The 12,924-nt window shown below is 38.5% G+C and overlaps 1 protein-coding gene across 1 annotated transcript in view; it reads left to right on the top strand.

Moving 5' to 3' along the window:
• Positions 1-12,924, top strand: part of LOC129761875 (transcription factor cwo) — a 66,264-nt gene that overhangs the window by 32,849 nt on the left and 20,491 nt on the right. The window contains exon 2 of the mRNA XM_055759704.1: positions 9,016-9,136. Within this exon, the coding sequence (XP_055615679.1) occupies positions 9,016-9,136 (121 nt within the window). The remainder of the gene's footprint in view (positions 1-9,015; positions 9,137-12,924) is intronic.

Below are 12,924 nucleotides of genomic sequence, written 5' to 3' on the forward strand. Positions count from 1 at the left end.
ACCAACCGTCATTGAAAAAAGTGTATGAAAACAGGGCTTTGGGTTTTCTCACCTATTCGTGAAATTAAGTCCAAAATTTGATCTGCGGTCCAATACAATGCTCTATGATTGCAGTTCAAATTTCGCATCTCTTTCAAAACATCTGACGCGAATGGTGGGCGCACACGCGTGCAGCAAGATGCGCGTTCGACTGAAAACAATCAAAAGTTCGCACATGATATTTCCTGCACGCCTGCATATGGTCAGTTAATGTGAGTAACGGTTACAGAGAGCATTTATTTCCATACCACCGTCTGACTGATTTCGACATACACATAGCTGAGCTGGTGCGGCTGTGCAATCGAGCCGTCATTCCGTTCGCCTGTATGATTGTTTGTTGGCACAAATTCATACAATTAGCGTGGCGCATGTTATAAAACGTGGTTTTAAAAATAGATTTATTCAAATGCTTGGCATTGCAGTGGGTGAGAGTAACGAAAACAACGAATCCAGTCCAATATCATTCACAATAACAACAATAGGGTTCACTCGAATCACTTGAAATATTTCAACTGAAATAAGCAACGTGCTCACTACTGTCTTATCCCTCGCAAGTATGAATCAAGACAACATCATGAAACGCATATTGTGTCACATGTCAAACTGTATCTGGAATCGCATTTTCGCACAATTCAATAGAAATTCAACACGATTGTGGTATACCTACATGTTCCCCCAACACCACAACGCGGCAGTGAACCGTTCGTTCTCAGCACTACCGTGTTGGTTTGCAGTGTGTGTCGACAACAACTTTACATTCCGGAAAGAGAACGTGAGGCGCGTTAGAGCATCGCATGCCGTCGCCGCGCCACAAAACCGGTCACACCTGCGGCAAGGCAGGGTCTAGTTTTTTTTTAAATGCTTATTCACATGAAATTATGACTGTATACGATATTTGCTTGTCTATTTCTGCCGTCTGCTCGTATATGCCGTCAATAAACTTCAGAAGGTCTTTGTTACGGTACACGAACTGCTGTTATACTCTATCGCCGCCGCTACACACTAACGGTGCGCAAGGTGTTAGTCACATTTCCACGCCTGATGAAATGTTCCCTCTTAACGCACAAATCACGCGAGAAAGAGTTGCTTATTAGCAGGTTTTGACTCGGTGGTAACAGTGTAACTTCACTTCCTTGAAACTGTTTGAGTCTGCGCTCGCTTGGCCCGAGTGATGTGTGGTTGGGTAGATGATGTGCACGTGACACAAGCGAAAGGAGAAGAATTAGTCATACCTTATGAATGGAAAGAAGGAATTACCAGAAATCGTAATTCAACATAGAAAATGTTTTTCTCAAACTGAATATATAGCCTAAAAAGCCAGGAAAGGGAAATATAAATTTAATAAATCACAAAAGTCGTTCAGATTGTTTTTTTTTCTGGTAAGTACAGATAAGCAATGAACATTTCAATGCTCGGAATTCAAGGTCAGAATCAAATTTTCCACGATTGAAAATGTTGAAAACCATCAGAATCATAAACATATATTTCAAACTGTAGTTCCGTATCCGAATTTTCATCTGTCCGTTTTGGGGTCATTATTTTCTGCCACCAACAACAGCTTTTTTGACGTATTAGTCTTAACCAGTCTCAAATTAAAAATAATTAGTCTTAACAAGGCAGCGGCCTTGTGGCGGTATTGCCCATCGCTAGTCACAACTTTTTCCTATCTTTCTGGCAATTCACGGATTCCCTTGCGGAAATAATCGAGCGGTTTGTCGGCTAACCACGAATCGATTCAGTTTTTGACTTCATCAAAATTGGAGAAGTGCTGGTCAACCAGGCCATGTTGCATCGATCGAAAAAGGTAGTAATCGGACGGAGCAATATCTGGAGAATACGGCGGGTGGGATATGATTTCCCATTTCAGCGTTTGCTGCGTTTGCTGCGTTTCTTCCTGTGTATTAGAGATAGGAATAGTGTTACGTAAGGGGAGGGAGTTGAGGGTAGATAGTTCACTGAGGTAAGTGATTTGATTATGTAAATGCACTATCGAAAACTTGTCGAGGCGTAGTTCCGGAAATCGCATGCGTCACAACACGCAGCAGAAATTATCTTAGGTAACCTGGAAGGAAGATCTATATTATTAATAGAACCGGCTGTATATTCCATTATTTATCGCATCTTTTAAATGAAAAATCCAAGATTTAACTGTGGAAAAACTGAGAAGGTAGCCGAGAAAACTCTTCTAAAATCAATCGTACCAGATTCATATCCCGTTATTCAATGCGCGTAGACTCCATTCAACCCCAATCACGGTGACGGCGTCCACTAAAACCAATCGGACCGGCGATATATTTCGTTATTCTTCACGCGTTCTCTGTATCGATCTTCAATAGCGACAGCGGGAGTTGTTTTTTGGACACTTGAGAAGGTTCTCTTTGTTCCAATCTCCTGCATTTAGCTTACTCAACTTCTACATGTTCTTTCAAAATATTTGAACTAGACTTGATGTTTCAAAGTCTGTTTTTTTCTACCATCCCTATATTTACTCCTTTTTTCCATGTACTAATGATTTCTACCCCAGTCTTCCTCGTTATTCTCGGGTTACTTCTGCCGTATCTTTCGGTTCCAAATAACAAACTAGTTCTGGATCAATTTCTACCTTGAGATATAATTTGATTCCACGTTACGACGTCTCATCTAACCGATAGAAGTCTATCACTGCTGGATACGTTGTAATTGATGATGGACAACAGTATTCCTTGGAGATGAGACGTCTGGGTTCATTCGAAAACCACCCATTCGCTGTCATGCCAGAATTATTTATAGCAAAATTTAACCACACCCTGTACTTATTGGTAAATCCACAGTCGCTGTCACAGAGAAAAGGCTAATCCACGCAAACCTCCAAGTTCTGCATAAAATGACATTTTGATGATGTCTACGCGCTTCTGATTTTTTTTTGGATTATGTGAAAATTCTTCATCCAAAAACTTTCAAAATCACATTCAAAACAAACCTTTAACTAAAACTATCATTCAATCATCTTAAACTCTCAGGATATTTATTATTACTTTGGTGCACCCGTGGCCGAGTGGTTAGCGTCTCACATTATCATGCCGGGTGTTCGGGTTCGATTCCCGTTCTGGCCGGGGGATTTTTCGTCAAAGAATTTTTCTTTGACTTGCACTGTGGTCACGCGTATTCTAGAGCTTGCCCCTCGAAATACATTCAAGGCGTGTTATTTGGCTTAAGAAATCTCAACTATGTATTGATAAATGACGCTAGTTAATGCATACGTTGAGACGGCAAAAGTTTCATAGGGAACGTTAACGCCATTCGATAATAATAATCATCAGGACATTATTACTCCTCCATCTACCATTGCTTTTCATTCTCTTGATTGTGTTTTTTTAACTCACGGTTGTATTAACCAACCTCCCGGATATGGATTTATTCCCACCACCTGATTACCTTTTACTTACTTCCTCCTAGTATAATCTCCTGATTGAATTCACTTCAAACTCCGAGCTAGATTCACTTTAACTTCCCGGTTGAATTCAATTCCAACTCTCAGTTGAGATCACTTCAAGCTCCCGGTTGAGTTCACTTCAGATATTTGTTAGATTTAATTCAATCTCTCGGCTGGAATCACTCCAATTCAATTCAATCTGCCAATTGAATTCATTTCAATCTCTCGATTGGCTCGAAGGCTCTTGTCAGCCTCGTACAAATTGGATTCATTTCATGATCCCGGTTGGAATCACTTCAACCCTTCAAAGTCATTCGTCATTGATCATTCGACATTCTTTCAATCTACCGGATGAATTCTATTCAACCTCCCGGAATGTTTCGATTCCACGGGGTACTCAGCAATTGGGCTTGTGAAACACATCATTATGGCGAATTTTGCATTTGGACTTGCACCTATATCCATATAAAGTCCAACTGGTACAAAAATTAGAGCGTGGTGACCATGGAATGCGTCGGGCATACGTCAATTGGGTGAACGAACAACAGCTACAAAATGCTGAATTTTCGCATCAAATTTTCTTCAGCGATGAGGCACATTTCGAGATCGGTGGCTATGTGAACACCCACAATTTCCGTATATGGGGCTCAGAAAATCCACACGTGATTGTTGAGAGGTCATTGCATCCGCCAAAAGTCACTGTTTAGTGCGCATTATGGTCTGGTGGAGTCATCGGAGTCATCATTCTTTGAAAATGAGGACGGCGAGACGGTAACTGTGAATGGTGAGCGCTATGGCCGCTTGTTAACCGATTTTTTTTGCCACAAATTGAAGATATAGATACGGATGATATGTGATTTCAGCAGGACGGCGCCACGTTCCACAAAACACGACCGAACATGGCCATATTGCGAACGAAATTTGAGGGACGCATAATTTCGCGTTTTGGTGATGCCAATTGGCCGCGATTTGAACTCGCTAGACTCGCGATTTGAACCCGCTAGACTTTTTTTTGTGGGGTTATGCGAAAGACCGTGTCTATGCCAACTCTCCGCAAACTCTTGAACATTTGAAAGACAACATTCGAGAAGTTATGACCGAGATACCGCCCCATATGTGCCGAAAAGTAACCGAAAATTACCTGTTCCGGATCAAGGTGTGCGAGGAAGCCCTAGGTGGACATTTGAATGATGTTGTATTTCACACATAATGGCATAAACCAAACTTTAATTTGAAATAAAAGTTTCATCGAAATTCGAATTCTAAGTGTGTTTTATTTCAATTTACTTTCGGAATTTAAAGTTGGAAAACCCTGTATTTTCTTCAACTACCCGGTTGAACTCCCTTCAACTTCCGGGATGAATAACAATGCACATCGTGGTTAAATTGACTGCGACCACACATTAATCCTACTCTCCAACATCTCTACTGTAGCACAAAGTAAGTTTTTTTTAGATCGATTACTAATCTCAATCATTCTGAAGACATTCGACTCACGTGAAGACATTTTGAAGACATTATGTAGTATGTGGAGACATTCCAGTATGATAGTATATGTGGATTTTTGGGAGATACCGTTTCAATAATTACTTTTTTGAATATGATTTGAGTTACAACCAAAACTCCATAGCGGAAATAAACAAAATCAGTTATTCAAAAAAAAAAAAGATTGACAAATGAGAGTCATCCATTCTATTTTTTGGCATTTAAACCTTCGTACAGCGCAGTCTAATAGAACTCTTTCATCAGTTTCGTTGTTGTGGTAGAATTTGGTGCGATATTCACTTAATATACGGTTTATCAAATCAATCATCATTCCTAAACTAATAAAATTTAGTTTAGTAGTTTCATTCAATATGATTGTGAAGACATTCAAATACATTTTTTCGTACCATGTGAAGTCATTTGAAAAAATCACCTGGCATCTGTCGTTAATTGTAGTGGATTACTCTCTGGTCAATTTCGCCCAGTCCTTTAATCCTGTCTCCTGTTCGTTTTCTGTGTTTAATGTCCGCACACTCTATCTTTATTATTTTTCCTCCACTCTCTCTATTAACATCGCGAGGGGTTATCTGGACCAAGATTATTCTATTAAGGTGACCCCCAAAACTCCATCCACACCATCCATGCGTTACGTAATTTGGGCACAAAGAAGGCACTACTAAGAAGTGCTTTCGTGGCCGAGTGGTTCGCGTCAAACATTATCATGCCGAGGGTTAGGGTTCTATTCTCGTTCTGGCCGGGAGGTGGTCACACGTATTCTAGAAACTGCCACTTGCGTGTTATTTGGCATAAGAATAGTTCCACTGTGATCGTTTGTGTCATAAGCCTTTTGGGGCACGGTGGTTTTAAAAATGTCTCACCTTTTTGATACGTAATAACGCATGGTGGGACATTTTTTGACCCACCTAGAAATATTAGAATAGCTGTTTAACATCATATGACAACACACCATTTTTTTCAATTTTGAATGATATAAAATTTCTGTGCAACATGGGTATTTTTATTTTCCTAAAATTATTTGCCTCAAAGGGTTAAAGAAGATCTAATGAGAATTTTTGACTAGAAGGGATCTTAAACATAGATCCTTGTGAATAGTCTCACGGCTGATATCAATAGGAACAGCCAAATCTACTATGAAAGTTATTCCGCACAATTTCAGTAATCTTTTTTACGAGCAAGCAATACAGGTTATTGCCACTCGGTACACAATTTGTAAGACACGCGTGCGCCCCTTCGCGTTCGATAAGAAGGAGCAAAAAACAAATGAACCGCTTAGAACATAAACCTGCGTCTCCGTTTTGTTGTTTGCGCATTCCTTCGCGGTTCTTTTTTTGCTGGGTTATTACTCGATCTCTAAAAATAGCCCCACTCTTCTGATTGTGTGCTTGTGTTTTTTTCTTGGCTCTCTCTCTCTCTTAACTTAAACGGGTTTGTCAGATGCTCCCCGCCTGTACAGAATAGGCATATTAGCACAAATGATTATGCTGTCTGTTGATGCCACTTGTATCACGCGTGTGCAGAGATATGTTGAAACGGAATCGATAATCACCTTCGCAGCAGCTTTAGCGTTACACAACTTCTTCCAATGACGTTAGTAAGTTTGTTGCATCTTGAAAGAAGACTCCCCGAGAAGTACTTCACGTGTTGATTCGCGATGAATAAATGATAATTCTGAATCCACTTTGCTCCACCCATCGTCTTCAATGACGTTAAACACTGATGCGATTTTGCTCAAACACTGTGCAGTTTGCCAGCCTGATTGCCACGTGACTAGTTGTAAATTAATGCTATTACTATTCACCATCACCTCACCAGTGTTGTCTTATTTTCCTCCAAGTAAGGAAAGAAGAGATACGAACGATCGCCAGAATTTAATTGGAAATTAAATAAAATGTACACTTTTGTTTGGCGTTTAGCTGTGCTACACAACTAAACTTCTGGAACATACCGGGTTGGGCCTCATTATTGATGCTTGTATCCTCGGGAAATTTCATTAATTTCTGCTTTGTGTACATAGTGGTGTTCCGTGACGAAGGGAATATAGATTTATTCAAATTACTTCAACGAGACCTCCGCAGTCCCAAGCTCTCGTGCCCCCTACGACTCCGACAACATGGGTCACATTGTGTCCAAAGGGAACGGATACGGTTGCCCTCCGGTGAAGCTATAATCTAGAATGAGAACATCGTTCTATTTTCGGTGTTAACCTAACACTTTCCGGCAGGGGGCTTGACCTTTGTTTGATTTCCCATTTTATCATGAATTAACTGATAACTAAAACATGCACTTTACCTCTAAAAGAATAACACGTGTCGCCACAGACGTGTCATACGGTGTGCGTGACGACGATTGGTGCGCTAATGGGCCAGTGGAATCATTGGTACGTTTTTCTTCAAAAACGATGCTGACCAGAATCACAATTTAGTATCCTCAATGTGCAGGCGTTGTGATTTCAACAAGATGAAACAATATTCGACACCACGCTTGCCAAACTGATTGGTTGAAAAAAATGTTAAATCACCAAAAAAATCGCATGACGTGCCCGTGATCTGGTCTACAGGATCATGCCTTTGGATACCGTTAGATTATTTTCGTGAGGCTATGTGGAGACGATAAGCCCTATAAAACCGGTAACGAAAATTGCGACCGCCAGTGTGAATTCACTCCGCTAAGTTTTACATCAACCGCGGCGTTTCGGACAACGAAACTGGAAACTAAATATGTATTTATTCTACGACTGACAACAGCATGTGACGATGTGCTAACGAGCCGGATACCGAGAGCTATATTTTCTCTTCGATATTTATAATCCGAAATGTGTGTTGTTTTGTTTTTGGTGTATTCATGAAAACAGGCAGATGGGATCACGTGGCAGTGTGTGACTCTTCTCATGCTTTGTAAAATATTAGCACTAGGAGAGATATTTTAGAATAGAGAGCAGACGAATCAACGGATTAAAATCCAGTTCAATGATTTGGCTTATAACTGTTTTATAACTGACTTAATATGAATAGTATTTTGGGCTGGTACGTAAGCCTCTGGTTCATAACAAATTGTTCAGTTAATTTATTAACTCGAAAATCCATTACATTCACGGGTTCTATCGGGTAGCTATCTCTCTCGAGATGAAAATTCCATGAATGTCGCCCAGTTGAAAATATTCGTTATATCAATTATATCACGTTTGCATCTGAAGGGATTATTAACTTTAATGTACGGGTGAATGAAGCACATCATTTTATTGTTGAATACATTGAATGAACAAAGCGATTCCAAACTAATTTTTTTTTTTTTATCCCATTTATTTATTTAAGGCTCATTAGCATTTTTAGCTGTAACAGAGCCGAATTTTAATCGTGTACATGTCACATGGTTATCATATCTATAATTAGCACATTACACAGTTGCCGTTCGCCAGTATTCCTTCTATACCATTACATATGGTACATTCACACAGTAGCCATTTAGGCGTAAGAGTATTCGTTCTGTTCTTCCATTATCCAGTTGGATCACCGGACAGCGGAGACAGTTGATTGATCATTGTTGAGTTATTTATAGAACAGCAGCCCGATGTGTCTTGCAGAGCAGAGCAGTTGTATGGATGAATCGATCTTATTTCGACCGGGAACGATCTCCATCGCTGATGATTGTTGCGTGGACGTAGCTATTCTGTAACAACACAAAGATGGTCAATGAGGGTCCTGAGTTTTGAACTCACGATCGATCGCTTACTAAGCGAACGCGCAACCAATGTGGCTACGGAGACCCCCTAATTCCAAACTAATAACAATAATAATTTTCTATTATTGTGTTGTTCTGTACTTAACCTGCAAATATGCAACATCTCGTTGGTTGTTGTTGATTTACATAGTTTTCTCTCGTTTCGAGCGTTGATTTACAACTGCGATGTATGTCACCAAAAGATGCCAGATGTCTCCGATAACTCAATCGCTGTCTAATCAACCACAAGTATAACGCGAAATAATGTAACCTCAGTATGACAGACAATTTCAACCGAAACTCCTGCTGATTTGATTCTTCTTTCTTATGTCTTCTTCCAGTGAAGCATCCGTGCCCGGATATTCGTACTGCAACGAGCAGCTCAATTTTTCGACAACTAATACCACATACAGCGAGGATGATGCCGATTTTGCGCCGGGACGACGCGGTAAAACATCCAGGGTGAGTTTTCTTGGTAATCGAAAATCGGGTTCGACCCGAGTTGCTCTTGATGTAATAGCTTGGGAGTAGCAAATCTTCGCCACACATATTGTACATCTTTCAGACATTACACGGATTCCACGCTAATAGACATCTTGTAGTATGATTTCAAACCCCGTTCCAAAGTCCATCTTAAAACTCCCAATATACAAATTATCCTTCTCCTCATAAGCAGTTGATTGTTTCAAAATAAATGACTCATGCGTGGTCACTTCAATTTACGATTCCCACGAAACATTTCTCAAGCGCAACTGCATTATTTCGTTAATTGTTTTTCTCCCACATTCGTCCATGCCAACATGCGCGGGCGATATGAATGCACCCTTACATCATGTCGCGCGCAGCTAAAGGCAATAAACCAGAAACCAAAACAAACCCAGTTCTATTCTGATTAAATACGCGACCGTACACAAAGTCGTCGTGACACTTTACGATTTCCCATGAAATCGATATGCGCGCTTATGAGCGCAGTAAGCAATTTTATTTCTTGACACCATTCACATCGAACACTGCAGTCGATTGATTGGCTATTCCCTTTTGAAATCGACTTGGCTCCTCCCAATGAAACTCTCCACAAACTGTTGGCTAAGTTAGCTTAAGACACATGTAACTAGCATTAAGACAGTTCTTGTATGACACTCGACGCGGATGCACGCGTGGAGTGACGAGAAATGAATAAAACCCTTTTTGAATAAAAGTATAAAGCAAATATAAGACATGGCGACCGTGAAATTAAACCTGCAATCTTCGGAAGTGATTTATGTGAAGAATATTGAAAATAAGTACAAGGCCGCGTGTGATGAACAATATTGGTGATGTGAACAATATTATTGGCATTACAATATAAACTATATAATTACATGGCGAGTGGTAAACTTGAGTGCAATTACCGCCACAGCTCAATGGAAAAGCCAAAATAAAAGTATGAGAAGAAAAGTTAAGGAAAGGGAGAAAAATCCCCGAAGTTTGTGTAATCAACTTTAGCGCAGACTGAAAAAAAAATATATATGAAATATATATTTATTATGGACAACTGGACAAGCTTAAATAGTGAATATTAAGTGTCGTGCCAACAGGCGAGTGATAATTCGAACAGCAAACATTGGAACAATAGCGAAATCTAAACAAATAGTGCTGGGAGAAATTCAAAAAGTGTTACAAACAATGTGATCGGAAAAGTGCCAGAAAAGCGGTGTAATATAAATACTGACACTGAATAGGAGGGAAACAAAATAAAAAAAAAAAAACTCCTTACGAAAATAATTTCAATGAAGATCAAACCAAAAGTGCTGGGAGAAAATCAACAGAGACAACTTATTTTCCCACGTGAATAAAATGAAAAGTTAACCTTAATAAGGAGAAACAGCAAGAGCAGCAGCGGAAAGTGTAACGCGAAGATAAATGAACAGAAGCAGGAACATCGGAAGGCGAGACCATTGTCAGCAATAAGGAACTGACAGGCGGGACCAACAGAGAGTAGAAGGAGCTAAATCTGGAATGAAACCGACGATATGAAGTAAGCAATTGAAACTGATGTATATCAAAATAAAACGTACAGCACTTATCGAACTGAACGCATAGGCTAGAATGATTATATGTTTCTTTATGAAGTGTTCGAATTACATACCCTCGGTTACAAAGTATTTATAAAAATTATTTCCAAATAATGAGTTTTGATAATAATATATTCGGTATAGAAACAATAAATTTCGATACATTTACCAATGACTATAATGTATAATGCATAATGAAAAACAATGCATGTAATTAATTGAATATGCTTCGAGAAAGTAGAAATGGGCCTGTTTGACAAGAAAACTATTCAAAATACAGGAGACCCACAAGTAAATATCCTAAACCACGTGGAACAACACACTTTATTCCACGAAACGCAAGAGTTATTATTATGGATTATACTTGCGATTTTATTAATATTTGCTTTCATTAAACTATACAAGAATTATAAGCAGTGTGTACGTAAAGAAGCACTGAAAGCTGCACAGTCGGCACAAACTATGGCATCAATTGCCTAAAGCTTTAGACTATATATGAATGGCCGCTAATAGAATAACTTAATATACAAAAATTACAGCAAAGAAATAATATCATAAGAAAATAATATAACGAAAATTATATATTATTTTTTTTTACCTCTACTTCAAAAATCTTATAAAAATGATTAAAGACGATTTTGAAGATTTTCTGAAATTATTAGCCGATGTAAGCAAAGGAAAGGGCGAAGGAGCTTTCGCACCTGATATAGTAGTATTTGGAGAAAATACTAAACTCGAATCGTATGAAGAATTACTAGACAGAATAGATGAATTACCCGGATGTGATCCGATTACGTGGCTAAAACTTCCCGGCCAGAAAGAGAGAAGACGACAAAGATTGGCCGAAGCAAAAAGGAATAGAAGGCAAATGAAAAATAATCAATAAAATAATATATATATTTTTTCGCAAATTTGTTCTTATCATTAGTCCGAAAAGATAAAATTCTGAGAATTTATGAATAAAAATGAGTCTTCCTAAATGGAACAACTCAAAGAAATTGAATCATATCTGAAAAAGGGATATCAGAATTTGAACAAAAATAAAAACAGACCAAGAACTTTACATAATATTGAAGTCAAAAGGCAACAGTTACAAGAAAACTTAGCCAAATATCGAACAATACTAAAATCTTTCGAGTATAGACTTGGAGCTTCAGTCTGGAATGACGAAGTTGAAACTTATGGTGCACTGAAACAAATATATCAGAAGGCCATCAAAATTTTAGATGAATCAGAAGTAATACAAAGGGAATACGATAGTGAACCAGAGACACTTGGTAAATCAAGTGGTTTACTAAAACCCTATAAATTAAGCACTGACGATTCACTATTGAGAGTGAAAAGTGAAATTAATTTAAAACAAAGAAAAATTAAATTTAAAACATTGACAAAAATTTTAATTTGGTATATTAAAATACACAAAGTATCCAACATGGCTCTTAATATTAAAACAGCCGCTGAATTAGCAACGCTGATACCCACTTATGACGGAAACGCAAGTGGTGTTAAATCATTTATAGACGCGGTGAACTTGGCAAAGACCATAGTTCCAATCGAAAGCAAAGCAGCCGCAATTCAAATTATACTAACAAAATTAACTGGAAAAGCGAGAAATTTATTCTCAATATCTCCAACGGATTATGACGAAATAGTCGCAAAAATCCAAACAAATTGCGAAGAGAAATCAAATTCAGACATAGCCTTAGCTAATCTGATGAATTTGAGACTCAAATCGACAAATGAAATCGAGAAATTCACTAAACAACTCGATGAATTGACAGATAAGCTCAAAGATACCTATATAAGAGAACAAATTCCCGACACAGTCGCAAGGAAAATGTCTCAAAAGGTAGCGATCAAAACACTTATCAAAGAAACACCCAACAGAGAGACCAAAATGATGCTGAAAATTGGCAAATTCGACAATTTACAAGAGGCCATCAACGTAATGGTAGAAAATGAAAAGGACAATACTGATTCAAACGCAGTCGTACTGCAGTCGATTAAGGCTAGACAACCAAATCATTATAACACAAACCGAAATTTCAATTACAGAAACCCTATGGTTTATGAAAGAAATAATCAAAGAAATTATTTCCATGGAAGATATCAAGCAAGATATCCAAATAACCTCAATAGAAACCTCAACCGACAATATCCCATTAACCATCAGTATCCTACTAATAGAAATTCAAT

The sequence above is a fragment of the Toxorhynchites rutilus genome, chromosome 1 (genome assembly GCF_029784135.1).
Source record: "Toxorhynchites rutilus septentrionalis strain SRP chromosome 1, ASM2978413v1, whole genome shotgun sequence".
Lineage (NCBI taxonomy): Eukaryota > Metazoa > Arthropoda > Insecta > Diptera > Culicidae > Toxorhynchites > Toxorhynchites rutilus.